The following is a 26,738-nucleotide window of genomic DNA, read 5'->3' on the forward strand; positions in this document are numbered from 1 at the left end:
TTTCAGCTCTACCTGCTCTCACGTATTTACACTGTACCACTCAATGCCATAACCACGCAGAGCTTGATTTCTGCAATCTAACTTATTCCCATGAATCAAAGGGCAGCCAGCATCTGACCCCAGAAACAGACCCTCATTTAGTGAATGAGCTGTCTGACCTGCGCTGCCTAATAGACTGCCATCAAGCAGGCGGGAGGTGAGGAGCAGAAAGTGTCTCCTTCCCCTCTCATTAAGGCCGACACAGACAAAGCTTCCACCTCAAAGACGATAAGCGGAGACAACTCGTGCGGCGTTTTGTGTGTGACAGTAAGATGAAGAGTAGAGGGAGGAAAGATGTTATTTAAGCAGAATTCCTGCAATACTGACCTCTTTAATAACCACATGCACACTCATCGGTAGATCATAATTTTCATTTATTCAGCTGGACAGAAAATAACACTTTTTCAAGCGTAATGGTAGCTCAACCAAACCAAGTCCCAATCCCCAAAGATTGGTTTACGTCAGTGACAGAAAACATCAGCTGATTTCCTTCTAAAGTGGTGTTTACACGGAGACAGGAGACTCCACATCCAAGCAGTCACTCCTGCTATAGTTCTAGTAGCTGTATTGTAAAGTCTCCACAGTCGGGTACAAGCGATCACGAAACACTCGTCACCCTCTGATGATAACATTTCCATCACTTGAAGCACAACTGCAGCAGACTCGCTAACATGGAAACTTTAACACACTTATAAGCAATCAAATAGAAAATCTCAAAAAAGGTGCCAATAATAAAACTGCTTTTTTTTCCTCCAAGCCACCTTGCAACCCGCCGCAGGTCCTATATATATCAATATCTGTTGTCACAGATGGCACGCAACATCTTTTGCACTTAAAGTTCAGCTACAATGCTGACATTTTCCCTCTCTGTGGCCCAGTGATCACGAGTTGTAAACATGGCCCTAATCAGCCTACACATACTAACACTAAGTATAAATTTAGAGCAGAATCCTGTTTCCCCTTAAGTAATTTTGCTTCCTCATTGACCAGCTGTTCTGCTACAGTAAACTCGAGCGGCGCAGATATATTGGCCAATTTTACTATTTTTCTCAACATATGTGAATTAGCAAAAAGGCCAATAAATGAAAGTTTAGGAAGTTTAGAAATTAAGAATCCAAAGGAGAAAGTTCGTCCACCAGGGGCGCTCTGCAGCTTCCCAGTTGGCTACACGTGTTTGGAACACCAGAAACACGACAGCTAATCTGAGCAGACTCAGTTTAAATGAGTAAGTAAAGAACTCAATATAACAAATGTTACAGAAATCAATTTGTCTCCAGCAATATATGAATTTTAAATCACTAAATATTGATCTTGGTCTCCAAAATTATGCACTTGCAAGTTCCCAGTCAGAATTTTCAACTAGAACAAGTCAAGGCAGTCCCACCAATCCCGACTTCACAATCCAATCCAGTGCACACATGCACAACTGTCAAACGTGCAGTTTGTACAGCCACTGTTATGTATTTGTGACTTGCTAAATAAGATGTATCCAGAGCACTGACTGTGCTCTGTCCATGAAGAGGCAGCAGTGATGTTTTTAAGCACAAGAAACAAAAACCAAGCACTGTGCTGGTTTTCTAGTGACACATGAATGCCTCTACGTTGCTAAGGAGCAAAACAAACCCCATTTTTCCTTGCTTTTCCAATTTTACCACTGGAAAAAGCTCACCTCGGGAGTGGTGTCACTCCCAGTCCCAACATCCGACTTGCGAGGCAACTGGAACGCTGCGTTAATCTTCATGCTAGGCGAGGCTAAACGCCACATCGCTGTACCTAACTCACAGACATTAAATGGATCTTGATCCTTTCATATCTGTCTTCAAAGACTGAAAATAAATGTATACAACCGTTTCTTTACACAGGGGTGCTTTGCAAAAGGATTCACAGTCATACAAATGAGCCTAATAAAACTGAAAATGAGTATGAGGAGAAAGAAACTGCAGAGAGAGAGCGTGTTAGAGAAGGAAGAGAGAGAAAATAGAGGAAAAAGGAGGTGAGACAGAAGATTGTCACGGAGGCATTCAGATATTCAGATGGCGAGGTAGGAGAAGAAAGAGACAAACAGGAAGGGAGGGGGGAGAGGTGGGGAAACAGGGGCGAGCGAGGAAGGAAAAACAAGGCTAGACGGGGAATCAGCCGGTCAGAGTGACAAACAGAAAGAACGGCACGTGTGGCTCATAGCTGAATGCAAAACCACAGAACAAAGAGGAAAAGGAAGCACTTGTTGTACCTTCTCTCTCAGCTCGGAATATGAAGGTCCGCAGGGAGGTGACTACCTCAAACTTGTTGTCGCCCAGTCCTCGCACCTGCCTGATAGCGCTGGCCAGAATCATCCCTTTGGAGTACATCTCCTAAACAGAGGAGGACACACACACAGCGAATAAACACAAGCACACACGCCGCTTCACGCATGTTAATAATGTTATTCAACTGCTGCTTATTCCTATTATCTGCATCTGTAGGCCCACAGTTATTATTTTCTGGCGCATTGTTTGTATCAATAGACGTGAAATCCTGAGTCGTATTACTCTCTGTTAGGACCACATTCAATTTCAAACAGCACTAACAGACGTCCTCGTGAAACCACAGAAACATCTTATCAGTAGGCCGTCAGATTTATCTGCAGAAATGAAGCAACCCTGTGTCCAGCAATAACTTTGATAAATTGCACAAACGCTCTCGGACAAGGAGCGCTGCTCCGAGAGCCGGAACGAATTTGCATTGACGCGACCTCCGACCTCGAATTGGATACTTGAAATGTGCAGAATTTCAAAAGCAGGAAACGATGTCCAAACGAAAAAAAGTGAACTGCGCTACATTAAAGAACGCCAGCGCACGTGGCGAGACGTCATCTGGAAGTTCGTGAAACAAATCTACGAGCTGAAAACAAACTTTTAAATTTAAAAAGAGACGTGCACACGTGTACTGGGGATTCAGCACAGGAAGTGAGTAGGTAAAGCGGGACTTGGTTGTGTGCTTTGTTTCATTACCCCCCCTCCTCCCCAGCAGCTCTAGTGGAGGCATCCAAATAAGGAGGATGTTGCACTGGAGGCTTCGTGACCCTCTTTACAGTCTCCCTCGACAATGGCAATTACAGTACTGGGTCATCATGAATGGGAAACGAGATAGAATGGACAAAAAAGGAGAAAAAACCTCCAAAGTTAATATTATGACTACTGAAGAATCAAGGACAGACGGCATCACTATCAGTATTCAGAACCTGATGTGAGAATATAACACAGAAATGTCCAAGAACATCTCGGACTATAACGTTCCTGCAATAGAGGGAAGTGGGGGGAGGGGGGCAGCACATTATGCTTTTGTAGTGGCATGAAAAATGACATGGCTGTTAAAAAAAAGGGGGGGGGGGGGCAGACACGAGAATGCATTATTCATGCTGATAATGTCATTATCATTGCAAAATAAGGAGGAAAAAAAAACACAGAAACAACAAATGACTTCATATGACAGTTTTTTTCCTTTTCCCGTTTTCTTGACCTGAATTTTGATTCCTGTGTATAAACTGTAACAGTTTGTGTCTGTGCTTCACCGTGCTTCTATCCCACAGTCACATGCAGAGTGTGCCGAGTAAGCGAAGGAAGAAAGGATGGATGGATGGATGGAAGAGGGAAGAGGGTGTGGGGAAGACAAAATGAGAAATTTTAAAAAAAAAAGGATGTGAACTTTTGACTCCCTCTTGTCATTATTAATTAAACCAGTGACCTTGCCATCCACAAAAACCTATTTCTAGAGACCACGCAGCCAAAAATATACCAGCCGGCACAGTCAGTTAAGGAGAGTAGGGCTGAGTGGGAGGGATGGATGGATGGTGGGGAAAAAAAAAGAGATAAATTAGGTTTGGGTGAAAGGCCAAGGAGAGAAGTAAGGGAAAGAAAATGGTAAGAGCGTTGTGTGATACAATCAGAAAAAAGAGGTAAGGAGGGGAAGGGAAAAAAACAGAGGGGAAGGGATAAATCCATGATCAGAAAGAAAAAGAAACAGAGAAGAGGGAGGACAAAGACAGGAGAGGAGGCGCGTGGGAAAAAGAGAGACATCATGTAGAAATGAAGACGCCTAAGAGGGTCAAGAAGGGGTCCTTCTCATATTAAAGCAGGATGTTAACAATGGCAAGAAGTGGCTCAACCTAATTACCGACAGGCAGCCGTGTGCGTTCCTCTCCCCGGGAGTTTCACACCAATATCTCCCTCTTTCTCTCTCTAAATTTAGCCAGAAGTTAAAGGAAGGTGAGGAAAGGAGAAAGTAAGAGCGCGCGTGGATGAATTAGCTCGGCGGCTGCGCATGGATAATTATACCCCGGCATGGGTTAATTAATTGTTTTAATTCCAGTTTTGGGGTCACGCAGGAGAGACTTGTTTAATTGCGAGTTGTGCATCTGTAAATACTCTCCCAGCAGAGTCAGCGGAGACGTGCGATGTGACGGGAAGCGGCGGTCGGCATTGAGATGACGCCATGCGCCGGAGCGGCAGCTGCCCGCCCGCATGCACGTGAAGGTTTTTGAGGCTGATCTCGAGAGGACTGGCTGCCAAGGAAGCAATGAGGCCTAACTATCACTCTTTCTCCAATAGCCGACACACCTGACTCACTCTGCCAAAAGATCACCCTCCTCTATGACCTCTCCCCACTCCAACTTCAGCTGCTCATTCTTAGCCATACAAACCCTAGGGAAGGCCTCTCATTTGGTCCTCCATAGGGTTTGTCACCCCATGTCATTTTGCAGGGCAGTGTCGGTACTACCTCTCCTTTTTTGTGCGTGGAACTGCCTATCCTGCATGGATAACTCTCTGTTCTTTTCAAAAACAACCTGGTAAACTTCAGGAAAAAATTAAGGCAGAGCAATGGAGCTAAAGCCTACAATAATAGAGGCGCCGTGTGGAGAGAAGAAAAAGAAAAAAGAAAAGAAAAAAAACAGGGAGGAGGGTTAAAAAAAAAAAAGGAAAAGAAAAAGGATGGAGGAGGTTTTACCACCAGCATGGAGTTAAGGTTCTGGCATCTCAAACGCTCAGATTTTCAGTGGAGGCATGAGGACACCAACTGGCTGGAGGGAAAAATTGCACCTCCCGGGAAAAGCATCCACGATCAGCGAGCTGCCTGCAGTATTTAGAAGTCGATGGTGTCTGTGTTTTCTGTTTTTTAAACATGTAAAAACCAAATAATTTATGCCTAACTCTGAACAGTGAAGTTGTGAGATCATTCATGTCTCTCATATCTGTTGTCTGAGGATCAGACCAGAATAAAAGATTTAGACTTTAAAGTCCTAATGGAGTCGAATTATAATCCTCATTTTTAACCAAAGTCTGGTTCCCTTCCAAGTGTTAGTTTAGAGGTTACGCTGTTTTTCCCTCCCCTCCTTCTCCTTCACAGTCAGCAGAACTGACTGTGAATAGAAACAGCAAACACTAATACCACCGTCTCCCTACTGCTGACAGACAGAATCCGTTTAACGGTATTTATTTCAGGCTGTGTTTTTGTCCATTTGATGGATTTAAGTCGCTCGGCGTCCTCCATCACCCACCGCTGAGCAAAATATCAGGCAAAGCATTTGTCAAATGCTTCCCTACGTTAGCGAGTGGCATCGGCTAATCACCAACTTTGTCTGACATGTGGTGCCGGGCAGGATGTGTACACTGGGGTTTGGATTTTTTTTTTCCTTAGAGCTCACTGCCTGCTGAGCTGAGACTAAAAAACAAAACTAGTGAGAAAAATGAATCAGAACGCTTATTTTGCAGATCATAAAATAAAAACATGAAGCTGACAGATGATTAAAAAAAAACTTGAAAGATCTGAGGAAATCTAGAAATTTAGGTAATAGATCGCTTTCACTATAAACATGTTAAAACATAAAAGCAATTAATGGGAGCAGCTAAAGGTATGTTAATAATTATTGAACTTGACTGCATTAGGGCACTTGATCAGGGTCCTGGGAGTCAAAATAAAAGCCATTTTAAGGATGTATACACACACACACACACTCACAGTGAAAAAAGGAAACACTCAGCATCAGAGCAGGCATCTTAGGATGATACTGGAGATAGTAAGTAGAGAAGCTTTCAGGCTTGCAAGGGAGCTTTTCCACATCAGACTGACTAACACGCAGACAGACAGATAGACACACTGAAAGACTGATCCCCTGTCCTAAAACCTCATCTCCCCTTTGGCCTTCTATCCAGCTTCATCCCCCACCCCAGCCTCTCATCTCTTCATCCCTCGCAGCCATCCTCCTCCACTTCCTCCTCTCACTACCCCGAAGCAAGGCTTTGGACTGTCTTCATGCACGCACACACACACGACACCAATATAGGGACCCCGGAGACTACATCTCAGGCCCGCAGCTTTCTCCCAAGTCAATCCCACTGTTGACGAAATCAGGCGAAAGGCGTGATTGATCAGACAGATTGGATACAATGCTGCACAGAGAGAGAAGTGAGACTGCGAATCTCGCTACTCTCCCACGCCACCTCCGTTACCCCTATGATGACATCATCGTGGCCAGAGACCTTCAAGTTGCGACTAAGATTAAGTGCGATTAGTTCTGTCTGGTGCTGACAGATCCCAGGGGGGTTTTCAGCTACAAAAAAAAGAGATTTTTGGGTGTTGGAAAGTTTGGCAAAGAGAACAAGCATGGGAATGTTTTAGCGTGTAGGCATTTTTGTTTTTGTGTACGAATGCTAGAGACAGAACGTGATAAAGAAAGAAAAACATACTCATATCAGTATTGACTCGATCTAAGAGTCCAAACTGAAGCTCAGCACAGACTGCAGAAGTCTGTTTTTTGCTTGTGTCTTTTAAGATATGACTCAAAAGGGCAAACCGTTTTCATTTAAACTAAAGAAAGAAGATTTGTCTGATGGTTTTATAAGCAACTTTGACTCACACAGTTACAAATGCAATAAAATAATATTTTTTGTTTCATTACCCAATGCTCCAGGTTTAAATCTTTTATAGACATTATCATTTGCTAAGGCTTCAGAGACACAGGCCTAAAGACTTATCAGCAAAAACTGTATAGTCTCCAACCAGTTAGCAAGGGGCTGCTTGTGATGGCTAGGTCAGATTGAACCTCCTTGCTTTGGTAATATTGTGAGTAGAATGTGAAAAAAAATATGACAAACTGTAAGTGAGATTGTTTAAAGTAAAAGTTGTGTTCTACTGCTTCAGTCAACATTACTTTGAAAGTGAATTATCTCTGTGTCTAGTTTGTTTCACACTTCTCTGTTTCACTGTCACTTGGCTAGTGGTTAGTGTGTGTTTGCAAAGAAGGCTGGCTCCTCCACGTAACCGATGAGCAACTGCTGCAGCTGCAACGTTTTCCGCTTTGTGAGCAATTTCACCGAGCACCAAGCATTCATTCACCAACTCGTAGGGAAATACACATTATTTCCCCCCCAAACAACCGGTAGTTGCCAGAGTATTGTCAACTGGCATCTAGGCTTGCGTGACACAGGCCTGGAGACCAGTGAGATACTTGGTCAGTTAGCAGTGTAGCTTTGTAGCATTAGCTGCAATTAACCACCACAAAATACTAGTAGTATTCAAACACTTTTTACTGCTCATGAAGGACATGTTTAATTCATAATAGAAAGAATGTAATGTTTCAGCTTGTTTAATTAGCATAATCTCACATAATCTAGTCAATATTTGATTAGCACGGTAAACATGTTAGCACTGTTAGCATCACTAAGCTACTGACTATATTGCTGTATATTAAGTTTTACCTAATTAGACACAATTTCACTGACTAATATGAGCCTAAAAATTCAATGTAAACCAAGTCTAGCTTAACTTTATTTCTTGCTTTAACTTAATGTTTATAGGTTAATTTAGCCTGCAAATGATCTCTAACTGGTGCCTAGCATGCTTAAATCGCTTTCCTTTGAAAATAGTTCTCAAAATTGCTTATTTTTGTTCTTGTATTTACTCTTGCCTCAGATCTCTCTGACTGGCATAATCTTGTAATGAGTACAACTCCTCTGAGATGAGCTGTGAACGCCCACATCAGGAAGACAACAAAAAGGTTATGTAGCTTGAGGAGAACAGCATTTTTTTTTTGTAGTCACAAGAATACACGTCTCAGCACAGCGAGGGAAAGAAAGCCACCAACTCATAGTTCAGTTTCTGACATAAACCAGTGCTGAGAGACTTCCTTTTAATGTTCTTCTACCCCCGCGCTAACCCTCTGGAGGTGGCAGTGGGTGGTATGCTGGGTGGTGCAGCCTCAGCTGGCCGCACAAAGCAAGGATGACAGAGACATTGTACTCAACCTTTCCATTCACCCAAAACATGATGAAGTCCTCTACTGTCTCACAGGGGAGAGTCACACTGGCAGGACTTTAGAAGTCTTATTATACTTTTAAAAGTCTAAACAACAATGCTCGCTCACACACACACACACACACACACACACACACACACACACACACACACACACACACACACACACACACATTAAAGCAAACTTTCATCTTTCCAGAGACTGTCATCCCTGCACCGACAGTGACACAGAGTATAAAGTGCTGACTCGTTGGCCTCCCTGCCGATTCCCGCCCTGCTGTTGATGGAGCGTGTCCTGATAAATAAAGCGACATATGCATTGGAATGGGAAAACGAGGGGAAAAAGAGAGAGAGAGGCAAAGGGAGCGAGAGAGCATGGAGAGCTATAATTAGTAAGTGATTAACGAGCAGGCATCAGACAGGTCCCACATCATTGATTGTGATGTTGTGCAATGCTGCTGCAGCGAAAACAAGTTGGCCCTAGGAGGGGGATATGGGGTCACTGCTCAAACACACATCCACACACACGCAGTAAATGTGCCTGTTCCTACTGCAAAACACATCCAGTGGTCATTAGTGAGAGCATAATGGCAAAGCACATTATGTCAGACTTGAAACTAAAAGACTTGCATAATAAAAAGTTTGACTGTGCTAAATTCCACATACTCTAACCATGTATCCAACAACTCCTTCTATACATGATTTAATGTTTGCCTTTCCCATCAGGCTCCACTATCAGTCAGCTCCCAGGTTCCCAAACTGATGTGTGTGTTTAATCATATTCAATGTACTGCAACAAAAAAAATTTCTGAATGCAGAAAATATTTAATCTCAATAACAGTTTCTTGACTGTGGTACAAGCGAGCATGTAGATTTTGCATAGAGATTTGGGAGGATGTTATACTTTGATAGCGAACAGTTTTAGCTTTATGTAGGAATACTTCCCTTTTTTAAGTTCACACTTAGTTCGGGAAATCACTTCTCAGATTAATAAACAGTTGGCTCAGAACTTCACACAGCACCGCTGTAGACAGACAGGCACACGGCCCCTCCCTCCACTAGAAGCTGAACACATGAACAGCAGTGGATATTCAGAAAACTAAACAACATTTTATGATGAATTTGGAAGTCACTAAAGCTCCCATTTTAACAACTTTAAAGCAGCTATCATAAATATTGATCTAGTAAACAAACACATTAATGTTAGCTGTTAAATTATTAGCTATTACTCAAAGCCAACATTAACTGTCAACTAAATTAGCATTAAAAGTTAGCAGCTATGGCTAATAATAAAACAATATTTTTGTGGAATTTGTCTTGATTTTTTTGTGTCATTTATTTCCCTTATGACATCAAAAACAGCACACAACACACTGAGTATCAGTATCGAGCTTAAAATTCTAGCATTGTTACAAAATTCAAGCTTATTTAAAGCATTGCAGATCAGCTCATTTCAATGCATTTCCACATCACCCAATACGCTTCTATGTGTATTTGAAACTTCAATACAGAGCATGACATTTAAGCTTCTCTACCTTGCTTACAGTTGCTGGATGTCTGAAAGCCGCTTTGCAACCCCTCGAATGAAAAAACTGATACTGTTTTTATGTTTTAAATACATTTGTTGTTTTCTCTTCTGATTTATCCTCTAGACCAGAGGTAGGCAATCAAGTTTCCCAAGGGGACACATGAGAAACTGGGACTGTTGTGGAGGGCCGCATCAATAAGCTTTGAAGGAGTTAAAATTAATATTGCGCATAACTAAGTTCAGCTCATTGATGCGGCACTCCACAACCCGTGCTTTAGACTTTTCAATATTGTATTGAGTGGCTGAGGACACATCAAGGTTACACACCCCAACACAAAGTAAGAAAGTTATATGTGGAATAATAAATGGGTTTCGGTTGATTAGATTCCAATTTGGAACTGACGTGATTTCAGTACTACTATAATTAAGCTTCTCTCAAACTCAAAATTGTTTTAACCATTACCATCTATAGCTCGGTCATATTTCCACATTTTGTTTAACTCTTTACTTAATCTAAATTCAGACATGTCTTACTTTGAAAATCTCTTTGTATTTCCTAAAAAAGGTAAGATGGAAATGGTTCTGACATAGATATGACACATCACTACCCATTGACAAGCCTGCTTACCTCACAGATGTAGCATAACGGCGACAATAAATACGGTCTTCAGTCTGCCAGTTCACAGAACTTGTATCATTTAGAAATTATTGGAGGTCGATGGAAAAATTGTTTGATTCACTGTTGCATTTTATCAAAACTATTAAATGATTCAGCATTCAGTCAATGTTTTAAGTGACTGAATGCTGAAGAAAACCAGTGCTTGCATGTATGTTGGCAGCCTCTGTAGTATCTTTTACAACTCTCACCCAACCCTGACGCAGTTCTCTCTTCGTCTGAAGATGAGTTAGGCAATACTAAGCGAAATTTAAGATGTAGGGAGAATAAAACGAAGAGAGAGAGAGAGAGAGAGAGAGAGAGAGAGAGAGAGAGAGAGAGAGAGAGAGAGAGAGAGAGAGAAGAGAAAGGGACAGAGAAATGCTGAGGAAGGCTTTCCCTCTCCATCTTTCTTTCCCAGAGAACTGGTCAGGTGCCAACATCAATGTACTTTACTGTATGGCTGGGTGGGCACAGAGAGTGCTGGTCCATCATGCGTGGTGTAATGTCGCTCTGTCCTTGCCCCCATTCTTTACTCTGCCAAGCTAATAATGATGACAATGAGAGAACGAAGGGAACACTTAGGAACTTGGCTCAGCTGCTCGCAGCACAAAGGAATGAAGCAGACTTTGCCAGTGTGACAGTGGAGGATGTGTCAGCAGGACACAAGGAAGACAAAAGTTTGGCAAAGCAAGACGTTTAAGGCCGTATTTCCCCCCATTACCTACCTTGTCGTTGTTGTAGTAGGTCAAACTCTCACCATCAAATCTCACCCACCTCCTCTGAAAAACACATTTTCTGCACACAAAAAAAGAGAAGCAGAAATGTGTTTGATACACTCACAAAGTAATTAACCAAAAAAAGAAATCAAGCGAAATCCCCAAATCTCAGGACAGCGAGTCAGTGATCCGCTCTGTACAGGTACTCATATTTCATCAAGAGTGTCATTGTTTCATTAATGTCAAGAGTTGTTTCAACAGCTGTCAATTAGCATAATCAAAACAAATGGCCACTTCCAATTTGAATATTCAACAGCCCAAGGGCAGTTTGCCAAAGTTATGCTAATCAGGTGAGGAAGGAGAATATAAAAAGGAAAAAAAATGACTGATAGCTGTGGCTTCAAGCAACAGTGGAACGTGCAGCACCGAGGGAGACACGGGGAAAAGAAAATGTAGTTTTTGACAGGAAAGCTGAACGAACTGAAATAAGACATATCGTGCATCTCAATGCTACGAAGTTATCTCCCATCTTCTTTTTTCTTTCCTTTCGATAGTGCCTTGCATTAAAGATAGATCTGCTTCTGTATCCAATACCATTTATCAGTTTTAAGCAATCATCCGAGATAGAAGACACACGGGGAAGCAGAGAGTGCAAAATTTATTAGAGAACAGTTTTCTGGCCATTTGAGATGCATGTTGGGATTCAGAGGTGTAAAAAAACAGTATATACACTAAACCTGCACTGATCTTAAGAGGATATAAATATCCTCCAGGCAGAGTGGAGCTGCAGAAAAATTGACCTTCATGCATGTAGAGCTACCTCTAAATACTAGTATGAAGCAGTGTAACCTACCCTTGAGGTGACAGCTTGTCCAGCCAACCCACTTTGAGCACCTGCCGTTTGGGGACTCCATAGAAGCATGCATATGGAGAAATATCAGGCAGTCCACTTTTCTCTGCAGCCCCCACAGAGTCTGCAGCTTGTGAGTAGAGGTCACAATTCACCATGATCAAGGATTTATTATTAGAGCCGGAGGCAGCTGGACCGACAGCAGCAGCGGGGTCAGGGGTCTTGGAAAAACTTTGGTCCACACATGCCTGCGGCAAAACGGCAGCACACTCGTCCACTGTGGAGTAGTCGTCCCCGTAAGGGTCTGGAATAGCTGGAGCTGGTGGAGACATTTTTTCTTTGGACTCTTTCTTCAGTGGTGTCTTTTTTCTGCACAGAGGACATCAATAGTTAGATGGCATTAGCAGTTAATCAGGAATTACCTTGTGTATGCATCACATGTTAAGAGAAAAATGCTGATTTGCTAAAAGGACCCAATTGTGCTTATTTCCAGGTTTCAGTTCAGTTCAGTTTTATTTATGGTCAAATCACAATGACACCTGCCTCAAGGTGCTTTATATTTTATGGTAAAGACTCTACAATAATACAAAGAAAAGTCCAACAATCAGATAACTGTCTGTGAGCAAGCACAGGCGACCGTGGGAAGGAAAAACTCTCCTTTAACATGATGAAACCTTCAGCAGAACCAGGCTTAGGAAGGGGCGGCCATCCGCGATGAATGGTTGCCTCTATTAGAGTAGCTTTTCATGATCTACAGCTTAAAATAATTTTGAATTATATTATTCTGAGGCCTTGGTGCAGCCATTGTTCAGCTACTTTTTGTTAAGCCTTCACTTTCTCCTGATTGGCTCATCTACTAAAACCAAGTTTGGAATAGAGGGTGGGCGGGGCTTCTTAATCTGAGAACAATGTGACTGACATGACATTTTTGGAATACCCTCATTTCATTGACATCAAAAATGTTGTTTTGAAGCAGATTTTGACAGGAATTACTAACTTGTTAATTATTTGCTTATGTCATTCAGCTAACTGATTCTTAAACTGTTTGAATCAGCATAAGAAACAGAAAAAACCATACAGCACAAAAGTAAGCTAGGCTAATTGCCTCCTGAAGTATTTATATTTATCTATGTAGACTGTACGAGTTCCTCGGTTCTGTCGTCACTAAAGAGACGGCTGCCTTCACTTACACACAATCAAGTAGTGAGCAGTTTCATGTGGGAACTGTTTCCTTTCTATTGAACCGACCGTGTCACTGGGCAGAGGGAAGCGTGCACTGAAGTGTGACAAGAGGCACGTGTTTCTAGCAGGAGTACTGGAATAATGGTGTTCTCCGGAACTGAGCTGCAAAGTTAGCTAGGCTGCATGCTTCGTTTGCTTGGTGAATGTAGCTTGGCTATAAAGAAAACGGTTCCTACATGAAATTGCTTTCTGTAAACACTGCTGCAGTAAAACCTGGGAGGGGCACTTTCACCAGCACAAGGCAAGTGCAATCTGGTTTCATTACATTCAGGAGAAGAGAGATCTCTGCAGCCAATACCTGCAAACTTAAGGCAGCCTAAATAGGATGGCAGCAAGAAGGAAAAGAAGAAGAAAGAAATTGATATTTCGGTGTTCTGCCTCTTTAAGCAGGCCCATTCTCACAAATCTGAGGAAGGACATATATATTAAATATTTCTAGTGTAGCTAATCACAATAGTTATTTTTTCTCATGCAAAGTGGCCACATACTGTTATCAGCACTTTACATGCCATTATACAACAAAATCTGCAGTGTATGAATCCCAGTCTTCATTCAAATATCTGGATTTCTTTGTGTGTATATCCAGAGTGGGCTGGAGCAGCATTACGTGAGCATACTATACCTCTGTTTCCTCCGTTTTATCTTGTCCTTTAAACCCTTGTGGGGCTCTTCTTTAGCACCTTGGTCCTAGAGAACACAGCAGAGATTAGCATCAGATGAAAAGGAGGTGTCCATCTTTCAGTCAGACACAGTTATTGTCTCGGTGCACTAAACTATGTTAACTTTAGCAGCGAGGTGACATTTCTATTAACCTCAGGGGGCAAGCTGAAACGAGCACATTTTACACTCTGTGTGTCTACAGTGACAGCATTAACACTGAGAGGGAAGTTGAGTGTGCGGACTGCAGCCGAAACACCGAAGATAGCGTCGAAGATCTGAGAAATGTCTGTTCCTCTTTGGCGAGCTGCTACTCACTGTCCAGTAGTGGGAGTGTACGCTGTCTTACCGGAGCACTTTTGGGGGTGTTGAACAGGAATATTTCACCGTAGGGAGCAATAGGCGTCAGGGTTCTTTGAAGTGGAGCTAAAAAGGACACAGAGACAACACGATGGTGGTTTGTCACGGCACTGACACTTGCAAAACACAGTGTGAAAGCCTAAACGTGGTGCTTGAAAGTAGAAAGCTTAACTGTTCCAGTTCAATTTTTAATCACTCAGATGTTATAGTGTCCTTTGATTAGACTAACTCACTGATCTGAGCAAACGTGTCAACGATTGATCCGTGCAAGCAAATACACCAATTAAATTTCGCTTCAGCATGCCTGTGTTTCTGCCTCGGCCCTCATCCCAACACACAAAATGAAAGTGCGGTCCTCGCTGCCAAGACATTTCTCTGTCTGGGCTCCTGCAGGGACCGTGGTCGGTGGAAGCAAAGATGAAGAAGAAGAGCGTAGAGACTCCGGCCAGACGCTATTAGTCTGGAGACCCCGGGCCACCCTGCGTGGGCTGCTGCCTGTCACTGTGAAAAATGACGCCGCCCTCTCCTGAGGATTGTGAGGGCCAGAAGACGCCACCACAGGGCTGGACACACACAGACACGGGTGGAGGAGCAGATATGCGCGCTGACAGTGGCGTACAAAGATTGAAACACCCTCGGACATGTAAAGACGCCTCGAGACAAACACAGACATTAAAAGGATCTACAGCCATATACGTAGACACTCGCACTCCTACGGACATGAATGTACTACTTTTGAAATCCTTACAGACACACACTTCCAAACAATGCAGCCCATTACCGAAGTACACAGAGGGCACGGTAAGCTTTATGAAGAGGTCAATTTACTTGATGACAGAATCCACTCCAACAAAGTCGCCTTCTCCACAGAGAGGCTTGGTGCGCAGATAGCGACCATCAATCATCATCCATCAGCCGACCTTCAGGCCACTCATGGGTCTCTCAGAGGGCCGTCAGATGCCGCTGTATTCAATTCCTGTCTGATTCCCTCTACTCTTCCCTCGCTGGATCGGTTGCCAGCTTCTGCATTTGTTTCTCTGCTTCTTTATCTGCTCATGAGCAGACTGTCAAGTCGCAATCTGGGAAACGATTTAGATGCAACCAACAGCTTGGTGTTAGCGTGGAGATTATTTTGTTTCTCCTGTCTTTACGTTGGGGTGTTATGGGTTACTTTGTTATTACTTGTTTGTGACACCTCATTGCTGAGCAGGGAGGACACGGAACTGAAACTGCATGAATTCAAATTAGTCACCAAACAGTTTATTTGGTGCACTGCTTCCCTAAAGTTAGCAGTGTTTAAAGCATGAAACTCTACAGCACTGCTTTACTAGCTAACATTTAAATCTTTTTTTTTTACTGTAAAAGTTTATTTCTAATTCTGTACAAGAAAAGATTAATTTACAAAGTAATCTACAATAAGATTAACTAGAGAGGCCTTTATTTAGTGCCGTTTAGAAAATGTTAGCATGCTAACAAGCTAACAATATTAGCTAACCTTATTAGCTAGAGTTACTTCAGCTGTTCAACTGCGTGCTAAACAGCTAACTACAGTGAAGCAAGGTGATTTACACTACTTTGAAGGTGGGAATCTAGTGTTGCGCTGTACCATATCATATCATTCACAATAATACCAATGTAAATTTAAATAAAATAGCAATATTTTTGCGATGCATTTACATTGCATTTACATTACGTAGTGTGGGCATTTATGAGAAAAGCGTGGGTGTGTCTGCCTCCAAAAATATACAGAGGAAGCTACTTGAATATCTTCCCAGTGTTGCCAACTTAGCGACTTTGTCGCTATATTTAGCGAGTTTTCAGACCCCTTGTCGCTAAAAAAAGACGTGAAAGCCCGTATCGCTTTTACTCTCAACAAGCAGCGGGTGCTGTAACCCAGTCAGTTCTTCTTTTACTCTTTTACTCTTGTCGTGGCCTTTTACGTTCCAAACACCAAAAAAGTCCAAGAAAAGGCCGTGGGTGGCAACGGGAGGTTTGTTTTAGAACGTTTGTTCTTAAAACTTAAAATTAAACTAAAGTTAACTTAATTTGCTTTAACAACTACAAAAGTGGTCAAAAAATCATTTTCTAACCCTCCCGTCTTCCCATCTGACATTTGGCAAACAAAAAACAAAAAACCTCTTTACCACACCCATCCAGGGTGCTCTTAATCTCTTGATTAATAGGAGGGTCCATAAGCTAATAAACCAATCACTTTCCAAAAGCTTCTCCAATAAAATTAATTACAAATTTACATAACAAAACTAGGTCAGTATATTCTTACACCTTTAAAGAAAAAACAAAAATGAATACAAATTGCATTTTATAAACATTCAACAAAAATAGCCACAACAACTCTTATGCTGTTTTGTGGATCACAAGGTTTAAAACTACTTATAAACACACACACACACACACACAAAGTAACTCCACCAGAGTGCCAATTTCGGGTCACTTTTGCCGGTCCAAGCCCGGGTAAAGGAGCTGGGTTGGAATTGTGACAAAAAAAAAACAATAATTGCTAAAAGAAATTTAATTTGTAGTTCTAAATAAACTCTAAATGCATTAAGGACGTTTTTTACTCACTTTATGTCTCTTCCACGATGTTATTTCTCTCTCCAACAACATAGGTTATAATTAGATTAGCATGACCAATTATGCAAATTAGGCGATGACGTCATTTAGCGACTTCTAGCGACTTTTAGGACAACTAATAGCGATTTTCCTTACTGAGGAGTTGGCAACACTGTATCTTACGACAAAGCACAATACTCTTCAAAATATGAAAGAAAACCGCTTTTGCTTTGAAACAACTAACACGTTTCACCACTTGAGGTAAAGACACACAGTCGAGTAAATCCGGGCTGTGAAGGAGGAGATACTGGTGATGCAGCTGATGTGCGACCCAAATGTAATCCAATCACATAACCTTGCTAGCTGCACGCCATATGACAGAAAGCGCAAATGGTCTTTAAGCAGCTGGTCAAAAAACTTGACCCAAGGCTCAACATCCCAGGCAGAAAACATATTTATGTTTCATTATGTGAAAATGTTGTGCAGCTGCTAATGAATTACTATGCCAACTTACTTTAGATATTCTTACACTAAATTAAAATCTGCCTAGGCTGCTTTTGTGCTTATGTCTAACTTATGCTGGGTCATTACCACTGTTTTTTTTTTTTTTTTTTTCAGATCTACCATTTATCAGCTCAAACATCCAACGACATGAATGCTTTAAAAGCATCAACATCAGCTCTTCTCTGACAGCATGGTGGGAGTTTCTAAAATTGATGGAGTCTTCATTAATCCCATGCAAACGTACACCTATCTGGAACAACCCTGACATATTACAAAACAATGATATGATAAACTTTTCAGATTGGAGTGGTAAAGGAATCAAATATTTAGAACATATACTAGAAGGAACAGAATTTATTTCATTTGACGGACTAGTTACACAATATGGGATCAACAAGAAAAGATTTTTAGAATATCAACAAATTAAATCCATAGTAAAAAAGAAATTTAAACCGGGTCAAGTTGAACTACAAACACCACCAAGTGTGGTTCAATTTCTTACTCTTAAAACCCCAAAATTACTATCCAAAATATACAGAATGCTTTCTAAAACAGGGTCATTACCACTGTACTATAACGTTGCTGCTGTTGGCACCTTGTTTCAATAGGTTTAAAACGTCAAATTAAGAAGTGTGCCATCATTGACAGGAGCTTGATGGAAAAGGATGAAAAATCTCCTTTATTTACTTACACTTAGAAGTAAATACCACTGTTATTCTGAGTTTTCTTGAACTATAAGCTTGAGGCTATATCACCCATGTTCACTCGAGGGTTTACAGAGAATAGTCCAAAATAGAGAAAGTATCTAGTGCCTTGTTAGGGGAAGGTAAGTTAAGAACAGTCAGACTGCTTCAAGCCAACAGAAAGGCAACAGTAACTTAAACTCCTGAGTATTGCTGCTGATTGGAGGGTACCCATCTTCCAATGGCTGTTTCCAGTAGCATTACACGCTATGTCTCAAAGTTCAAATCATCTCTTGACAGTGACCATCACTCAATCAGTGAGTGGAGGCCATTTGAGAACAGCCAGTTCTCAATCCAATAGAGCACCTTTGGGATGTGGTGGAATGGGATATTCCCATCATGGATGTGTAGCTGACAAATCTGTGGCAACTGTGTGACACTATCAGGGTAGCATGAACCAAAATCTCAGAGAAATGTTTCTAGCACCCTGTTGAGTCTGTGCCACAAAGCAGGTTCTGGAGGCAAATGGATGCATATACATGTCCAGCACTTACAGTAGTGCATCAATGTGGCCACTGTTTCAGTACAGGGTATTAACCTTTGTAGTTTTGGTTGTTTGTCTAGCAGGTCAGCTGTTTCCCTGTTTGACTTGTTATAAATGACAAATACACATAAATAATACAGGTTTTCTGGATGAATTAAAAATACACATTCGTAAATTATATATTTAGGAAAAACTACATGAAAATTCTCATATTAAATTTATGGAAAAAACTCCTAAATTTAATTTAAAGTAAAACGCAATAATACTAGTTTTACTTTAATGAAATGTGGCTTCCACTTGCTGAAACTGAGAAATTGTGGCTTTCGAAATGCATATTTTAATTTTGAGAATCAGCTTGTAAATTGCATGATTCATTTCCTCTTCTGCTGCAGTGCAAGACGGTTTAACTGTGTTTATAAGTAAAGATTTTAATTTAAAGGACAGCATTTTGCAGGTGTCACAACGTAGCTTTTAATTACACTTCAAGACATTGTTCTCATTTACGGTTGAACACACAGAAACTGCAGTCTTCATATTGCGAGTCAGCAGGTTCACACTGTGACAGCCCAATCTCACAGTTTTGTACAAAGGAAAATTCATACACTCTTCTGTTAGTGCCACAAATCCCAAACACGGATTCTCAGTAAACAGGAACTTTTCATCCTCTGCGAAAAGCTGGCGTGTCTTATCCCACCCCCAGAGTTTGGCCTCGTTCCCTCCCTCCCCTCCCAGCCCTAAGAAGTGGTTTACAGACCGCCACTCATCCTCTGAGACCTCTGCTAGACAGCCTAGTGTTTACCAGGATTTCTGCAGGCTGGAGTGTGGCGTTATGTATTTAACAAATTCTGTATGATTCTTTATCTTTCAGCTAGCAAAGCCTAATGTACTGATCCTTCGAGAGCACGATCTCACATTTGGTCTGCCTGATACAACTGATGCAGTTTGTGCAGAGTGTTTTTGGAAACCTTCAGTGCAACAATGGTGTCACACTTGGAGAGCCCCTCTCTACTTAGAATAACAATTTGACTTTTGACACTCTCTGCTCTGATGCTGTTGTCCCACCATCACACTGGTGAGCAATCCTCTGGTGTAAACTTAAGTCACAGCCTGCAAGTTAATTTCCTTGAACAAGCCTTTAATGAGATCAAACCCAGCTGACTGTCGTCCTCAAGCTGATTCAGTACAGCTCAAAGGAGGCTGCATAATGAACAACGCACCTTTGCTCAAACTTGATAGCTGACTTAGAAATAGCAGCTAGTGTGCATACTCATCTTCATTTTACACATCAAGCTTTCTTGTGTGCATTTTTTTAATCGTCAGCATCTCTGATAAGTTGCATAAAAATTTCATAGATTTCCATTCATGCATTACACCAGTTGTACATCAGCAAATTAGCATTTAAACTGCATCACGGTAAGCATGCTAACTGTTCGAAGCAGATGTGATTTTATCTGCAGCATCAGTGTATTACAAGCATGCTTTTATCTGCTATCGTCTGATGAGTACAGTTAGTCGTGTTTACGTCTGGTCAAGCTACTGCATTATGCTTTTAATCTGATAAGGGCGATTGCTTTGGTTTGTCTGCGCGACCAGAGCATTACCAACACGGCGACGGTCACCAGCATCGCTAATCTAATGTGAAGGTAAATAAAGCAAAAAAACCTCTCGGCATCACTGAATCAACACAGATCCCGATGAAAACTCAGAGGATATGTGTTAGTCTGCTTCTTTCTTGCCAATTTGCTCGGAAAATAAACTTAAAGTATCGTTTTACACAAAGACAGAGTGCCTCAGTAGTTTTCTATAGTTACACATGAACCACACAGCATCTAGTTTTCCTGAATTTTGTTCTTTGTACTTCTACCTGCCCAACTGAAGAACACCTGTCAGCTCAGCCATCAGAGCCACGCAGCGCTTCCTTTTTTCTTCTATTTTTTTGCCAGCACAGAATAACTCACGCCTACTCGCCACAATACAAACTCAGCACTTCAAGTAATCACTTCAAATGAAAAGCCCTCACATCCAAGTGAATGTGTGTGCCAACTTTAAAGAAGTTCCATCAAGGCGTTCAAGAGATATATACGCTGAAGCGAAGGCGATGAAAACACAAAAAAGACGACTAAACGGAGTTGTCTTTGTACCATAAGACACTGAGGATTATTTATTTATCAATCACCATCAAAATGAAACAAGTGCAGTAGTTTGACACCAAGGTTATTAAAGTTAGCTAAAACTAATTCAAGTGTTGAAACAAAAAATAATAATAAAAAAGCGTAAAGAGTAAAAAGAGTACGTCCTTAGTTTTAGTATTTGGTCAACACAGCAAGATCAACACATGATTTCTGCTGTGACATTCAGATGGTAGTATCAGAATTTGGTGTAAACAACATAAAAGCATCAATCCATCCTGCCTTGTATCAGCAGCTCAGGCAGCTGGTGGTGTAATGTTGTGCGCGATGTTTTCTTGTCACATTTTCGGCCACTTAGTACCAAATGAGCATCATTTAAACCCCAACCTGAGTATTGTTGCTGACCATGTCCATCCTTTTATGACTACAGTGAACCCATCTTCTGATGACTGCTTCCAGCAGGATAACACACCACGTCACAAAGCTCAGATCATCTCAAACTGGTTTCTTGAACCCAACGATGAGTTCACCATACTCAAATGGCCTCCACAGTCAATGAATTTCGATCCAATAGAGCAACTTTGGGGTGTGGTTGACCAGAAGATTCGCATCCTGATAACTGTGTGACGCTATCATGTCAATATGCACCAAAATCTCCAGCACCTTGGTGAATCTATCCCATCAAAACGTAACTTTTTATGCCTCTATAAGCCAACGATGAGTAACCCTTGAAGCTCTTTTCTGAATTGAGAGATTTCTGATATATTTTAGGCCTTCTTATAGAATAACTTGACTGGGTCAGAAATGAGTGAGGGTGGTCTCTGCCTATGCAGCTATCCTTTGAAAAGCCCAGATGGTCGCCAAACCATGTCTTTATTGATATATACTTATATGTTAAATAGGGCTGCCACGATTAGTCGACTAGTCACGATTACGTCGACGACATATTTAATAGTCGACGCGTCGTTTAAAGCCTTGTAAGATCCTGAAAGACGCAGGAATAAGTAAGTAGGATTTAAGAGTGTAATAACGGACTGAAACAGAAGATGGCAGCACTGCATGTACAAAGATGCCAGCTGCCGTTAAACCCCAAAGAAGAAGAAGCAACTCCGGTATCGTAGCTGTGTCCAAATTCAGGGGCCGCATCCTTCGCAGGGCGCATTTGTAGGCCGATTGTGTTACAGTGACGCGACAAAGTTAGTCCAAATTCTAAGACTTCTGCAAATGCAGCCGACAAATGCGTCCTACTTTTCCCCAGATTTGAAGGATGGGTCGGGCGTATGGCCCAACCTATCCCAGAATTCATAGCACGGCTCAGCCAATTCCAGTTTCCAACAATGGCGGCAGCTACTTAGTTTTAATATTACTTTTATTATTCTTTCTAGGTCACAAAATAAACTTTTAACATATTTTCGGGCGAGAATGTAGCTGTGTAAACCTCAAATATCTGCTCGGTTTATCAAGACACCACATATTTCAAAAGCGCTCCGACGTTTTCGGAGACGTCTGTTACCCACCAGCTCGATAGCTAGTCGGGGTTCAAGGCTCACTAGAGCCGGCGAGAACAGCAAATCATTTTCAAACCCCCCGCTGTCTTTCGCTACTCAGGTTAAACATATATAAGTCACTTAGATAACTTAAAAATGTTATTGTTTGGCTTTTTTCAGTGTTTTATTTGTTCCTGAGTAAATCGGTTCGGCTGAGATTAAAGTTATAGTTTTGACACAGCTGAATAAACGTCAAACAGAAAACTGATTATCAGAAGTGTGAGATGCTTGAGAATATACTCCGGTGTCCTGTTATATTTTAGATAGCAAGGAGCAGACGGCTGAGTTTATTAAACTCCACTGACACAATCTGCAAAATTCATCAAAAGTTTAATCAACTATCATCTTGTCTTTATTTTTAGTGAGCACATACCATATTCCCACTTCAAGCTGTAAGCTAATGACAGTTATATGAGAGCAGATGCTGCTGGTGCAATAAGCTGTATGTTTTACGTCCAATGGATGCACGATTCGATTAGTCGACTAATCGCAAAAATAATCGGTGACTAGTCGACTATTAAAATAATAGTTTGTGGCAGCCCTAGTGTCAAACTCGTCATTAAGGGTGCGAGGTAGGCTGTCTTTTTGGAAAAAGAGTTATGAAGGTGGTCCAACATAGTAGTATCAAGGTGTAACTAATAAAGTGATACTTTTTTTAATTCAAATTAGTGAAGACCCAGAACAGTCTGCTGTGCTGCTGTAGAGCTGATAGAGAAGCACTAGACAGAAAACTGCGTCCTTAATGAGATTTTAAAATTAGAGAGGAGGAGAGAAGGTGTTAATTAAAATTCTGCCAGCCTCCAGTAGCAAGTTTTGATTTAATACAACAATCATTCTGTGAGACTGCACTGCTTGTTTCTCATCTCGGCATAAACTCTTCAAATATGCTTGGGTAAAATGATATGTCAAATAACGTCTTGCTAGGCCTTGCTGTGCAGGGAGTTTTTTACTTGCTAGTCGAGCTCCTCATTTCCCTGCTCTGGGACCGTCTCGGCTCCCTCTCTTCCTCCGTCTCTCTCAGCCTGCTTTGCATCCTTCCCCTGCTCGTTCCTCCCAACCCACTTCACTGTCGTGCCTTTCTCTCAAGTCTCACTCCCTGCCTTGTTCCATACAGAGAAGACGTTGGAAAAACAAGACCGCCAGGAGACTGCTGCGGTAAAGGCACGCGGAACAAGAAAGGAGCGTAAAGGAAATGTCAAAAAACGCAGACAGAAATCTGTTGATTCGCTGCGAGGGGCGATGTTACCATGTGGTCACATATGGTCCCAAAAAGACTGACACGTTCAAGGGTGTTTACCACATATTTGTACAGACTGTCATCATAGAAGAGCATCACATAATCCTGAGAGAGTGCATCTACTTCAGGTGGCGGGGCCGACTAGGTCCAATAAACAGGGCTGGGACGGATTCAAAAACATATTTGTAATGGTTGTACTACAAGTCTGTGTGCTGTTAGCAAACTTGAACAACTTCTAAAAAACTTTGGAGAGCACTGTGACAGAAATATACACCAGGGTCTCGCTGAGGGACAAGATGTGAGACAGCATATTCCCTGTGAGATCACCTCTTGAAAAGGGGGGTGCCGGCGTTTCCCACGACACCAGCCTCTGAACACCCTCACCCCACCTACGCACTACCCCTCATCTCCTCTCCCTACTTTCATCCGGGCAAACAACAGCACCGCTGCTGCCTCTACTGTGGAATGAAATATTCATGGCAGAGATAAAGCGGATGCAGCTGAAAGACTGTGTGTACCTTTCTGTATGCCGTTTGCACCGGTGGGACCATCGGAGCTGGTTAGGTGTTCAGGGCTGGTTGTTTGCGATGGCGGTGCGCTGAGGAGGAAGAGGGAGAGAGAAAAAAATCAGTGGATTAGAACCAGCATAGCAGCACGTGGGAAAATCTGTGACACCACGTAAAGGCCGTTAGAAAAAGAGATGTGGAAGTCTGAAAGTTAGTTTCACAGTTTAAAAGTACATCAGTGAGAGAGATATTAATGCGCGCGGATTGCAGATTTGAACATGAAATTAGAGGCCTCGGGTTCTCCATCAGTGTAAATCTGAAAACAATGAGAAAAAGATTTGCCTTTGCATTAATTCCTAGCACGGCAGCATGAAAACACATCTCTCCAAGTGTTTTTGCCTTTGTTATTTGTACTTGTTTGATTTGGACCTAAAAACCGCTCCTAAACTTTTGTAAAGTCAAACTTTCTGCTTATATGAATAGTTCAACATTTGGGGGAATTGACTTGAAAATGTACTCCTTGCTGAGCGTAAGAAGATTGAAGTGTACCTCTCGTGGCCATGCAGAGAATATGAAGATACTGCCAAAGACAAAAACTGAAACTAAATAAAATACATAAAGCACACTCCTTTATAAAGATGTTAGCTGTTTCAGGAAATAGTTAAATAAAAACTATGATTACATTCACAGAGTCTGAGTTTAGACACGAAGCGATCCCTAGCAGCAACAGCTAGCTTAGCTACATCCTGTCGATGATTATGCCGAGAAAAGAATTTAAAGAAATGGAAATAGCTAGCTTCACTCTGTACAGATGTTCAAAACCTTCCTATTAACACAAGCAAACCAACAAGTAGTATCTTTTTTGTCACCAACGTAGGGTAAACATAAAGCCTATACCAAAAGCTAACAAGCTACAGCTAGCACAGAGCATCCAACTGCCAATTCGGAGATTTCCTGGCCTTTAAACGATTGAAACAGGTACACGTTGGCTGGGCTCCGTCTCAGTTAGGATCACATTATATTATTATTTATGTTCTTTCAGCTGCATTAATCATCTTATTTACTTTATTCTTTATGTATTCGCTGTTATAAATGGTGACACCAACAAATAAGCAAATAGCTAACACTTCCCCAGCAGTGAATTGGTGAGGCTTTAATTACATATCTGTAACATAAATATTCAAACTACTGCTACCAACTGCTTATCTTACCACAAATGCAGAGTAAACAACAAAGCTAATCGACTACTTATAATCCATTTATATGGTTTTCTTATATGTGTTTTGATTTTTTCCTTCTTTTTTAGAGCCTTTTTTTGCTTATTAATTCTATAATTAACAAAAACATGTTCGTATTGTATCCAACTCATGTGAGCCTATTTCCCAAAATGTCAAACAAACACCAAATGAACTTAACTGCAGTACCTGTCCTGAAGTGGCACCGTGGTTGGATTTGGGATTTCAGGAACAGGCCGGTGCCTGAGTTTGTAGGAGCGACTAAGCCTCTGACCAACAGGAGGATTTAAATTGGCCGGCCTCTCATAAATTGAGTTTTCAACCATTTCACCTTGAAAACCCCCATCGTCACCGGAACAGGCGATGGAGTTCGTGCCATGCAACGGATCTTCTGTAGTAATCTCTCGATCTGGTATTTCAGAAGCGGAGAGGGACTCGCTGCTGCTGTTGGAACATGCGGAAGCAGGCAGGCAGGTCTGTGCAGATTTCTGAATGTTCTTGGGGTTACGTGGGGCTGGTCGAGGCGGGACGAGGTAACTGCTCCTTGGAAGGTTTTCAGCTTTTTCTCCCAGTCCTGCTCCTGGAGGTAAACTCTGACTTGCTTCCAAATCGTGATTGCTCTGTTCCTTTGGTTGCTGACATGATGCCCCCCTCTTTCTATCTTTCAGGAAGATATGTCTTGGGTATGGCACTGGCTCCCTCAAGTTCTTTGCTCCATCCTCTTCACTTTCATCTTCCCCTCCACTCAGCTGCTTGAACCCCAGTGCCTCCAGACTCCGGAGGATGCGTCTACGGTGGCCTGTCGGCAGCACTTTGAGCTCAAGAAGACTCTCTTCTGTCAGGTCCATGCAGTCTTCCAGAGATTTATAACCTCCCTGATGGAAAAACGGGGCATAGTGAGACAAGCGGAGGCTGGAGAGCCACTCCACGATCTCTTTGCTGGGCTCTGGAGCTGCAAACATCATCCTCTAAACCCACGTTTGCCACATTGGGGAGACTTTTAAAAGGTGGAGAAGGCCAGCTTTACTCTGTAGGTAAAAACAAAAAGAGAGAAAAATAAATGACAGGTAAAGCAATCCACAGACAAGACAAGTTCCAAACTCATACAGTATTTAACATATAGAGTTAGGTTCTTTGCGACAAGCTGCAATTTCCCAAACCTATAACGGATTTAACTTACAGAGAATTTTTTAAGTGTTCAGTTTGATGGTGTTAAACAATTCTGGCTATGGAAACGTGACCCAGTTTAAGAAAGAGATCAATATTTTGAAAGATACTAGCACTCACTTCTTATTGAGAATTAGATTAAAAGATCAATAAGGTCAGGCAATTTTGCAACCGGAAATTAAATATTTGCGAAGACACGCGCGTCTGCTCTGCACAGAGAAATGATTTTCAATCGCCATTTACAGAAAATAGTGCAAGATCACATGTAATATGCAC

The 26,738-nt window shown here is 41.7% G+C and overlaps 1 protein-coding gene across 3 annotated transcripts in view; it reads right to left on the reverse strand.

Moving 5' to 3' along the window:
- The window catches only part of arap2 (ArfGAP with RhoGAP domain, ankyrin repeat and PH domain 2), a 186,081-nt gene extending 159,807 nt beyond the window's left edge, over positions 1–26,274 (reverse strand). For 2 of the 3 annotated variants that reach the window (XM_085349547.1, XM_085349548.1), the window contains exons 1-7: positions 25,485–26,274; positions 24,073–24,152; positions 14,329–14,405; positions 13,945–14,009; positions 12,084–12,449; positions 11,240–11,309; positions 2,270–2,390 (exon numbers count right to left, since the gene is read on the reverse strand). In XM_085349547.1, coding sequence (XP_085205673.1) covers positions 2,270–2,390; positions 11,240–11,309; positions 12,084–12,449; positions 13,945–14,009; positions 14,329–14,405; positions 24,073–24,152; positions 25,485–26,260 — 1,555 coding nt within the window. In that variant the 5' untranslated portion in view covers positions 26,261–26,274. Of the gene's footprint in view, positions 1–2,269; positions 2,391–11,239; positions 11,310–12,083; positions 12,450–13,939; positions 14,010–14,328; positions 14,406–24,072; positions 24,153–25,484 lie in introns of all 3 variants that reach the window. The other variant, XM_085349549.1, reaches the window with a different exon arrangement.
- Positions 26,275–26,738: the final 464 nt, after the last annotated feature.

The sequence above is a fragment of the Diplotaxodon limnothrissa genome, linkage group LG3 (genome assembly GCF_057381915.1).
Source record: "Diplotaxodon limnothrissa isolate DT_005_m linkage group LG3, D_limnothrissa_male_GT1.1, whole genome shotgun sequence".
NCBI classification, from domain to species: domain Eukaryota; kingdom Metazoa; phylum Chordata; class Actinopteri; order Cichliformes; family Cichlidae; genus Diplotaxodon; species Diplotaxodon limnothrissa.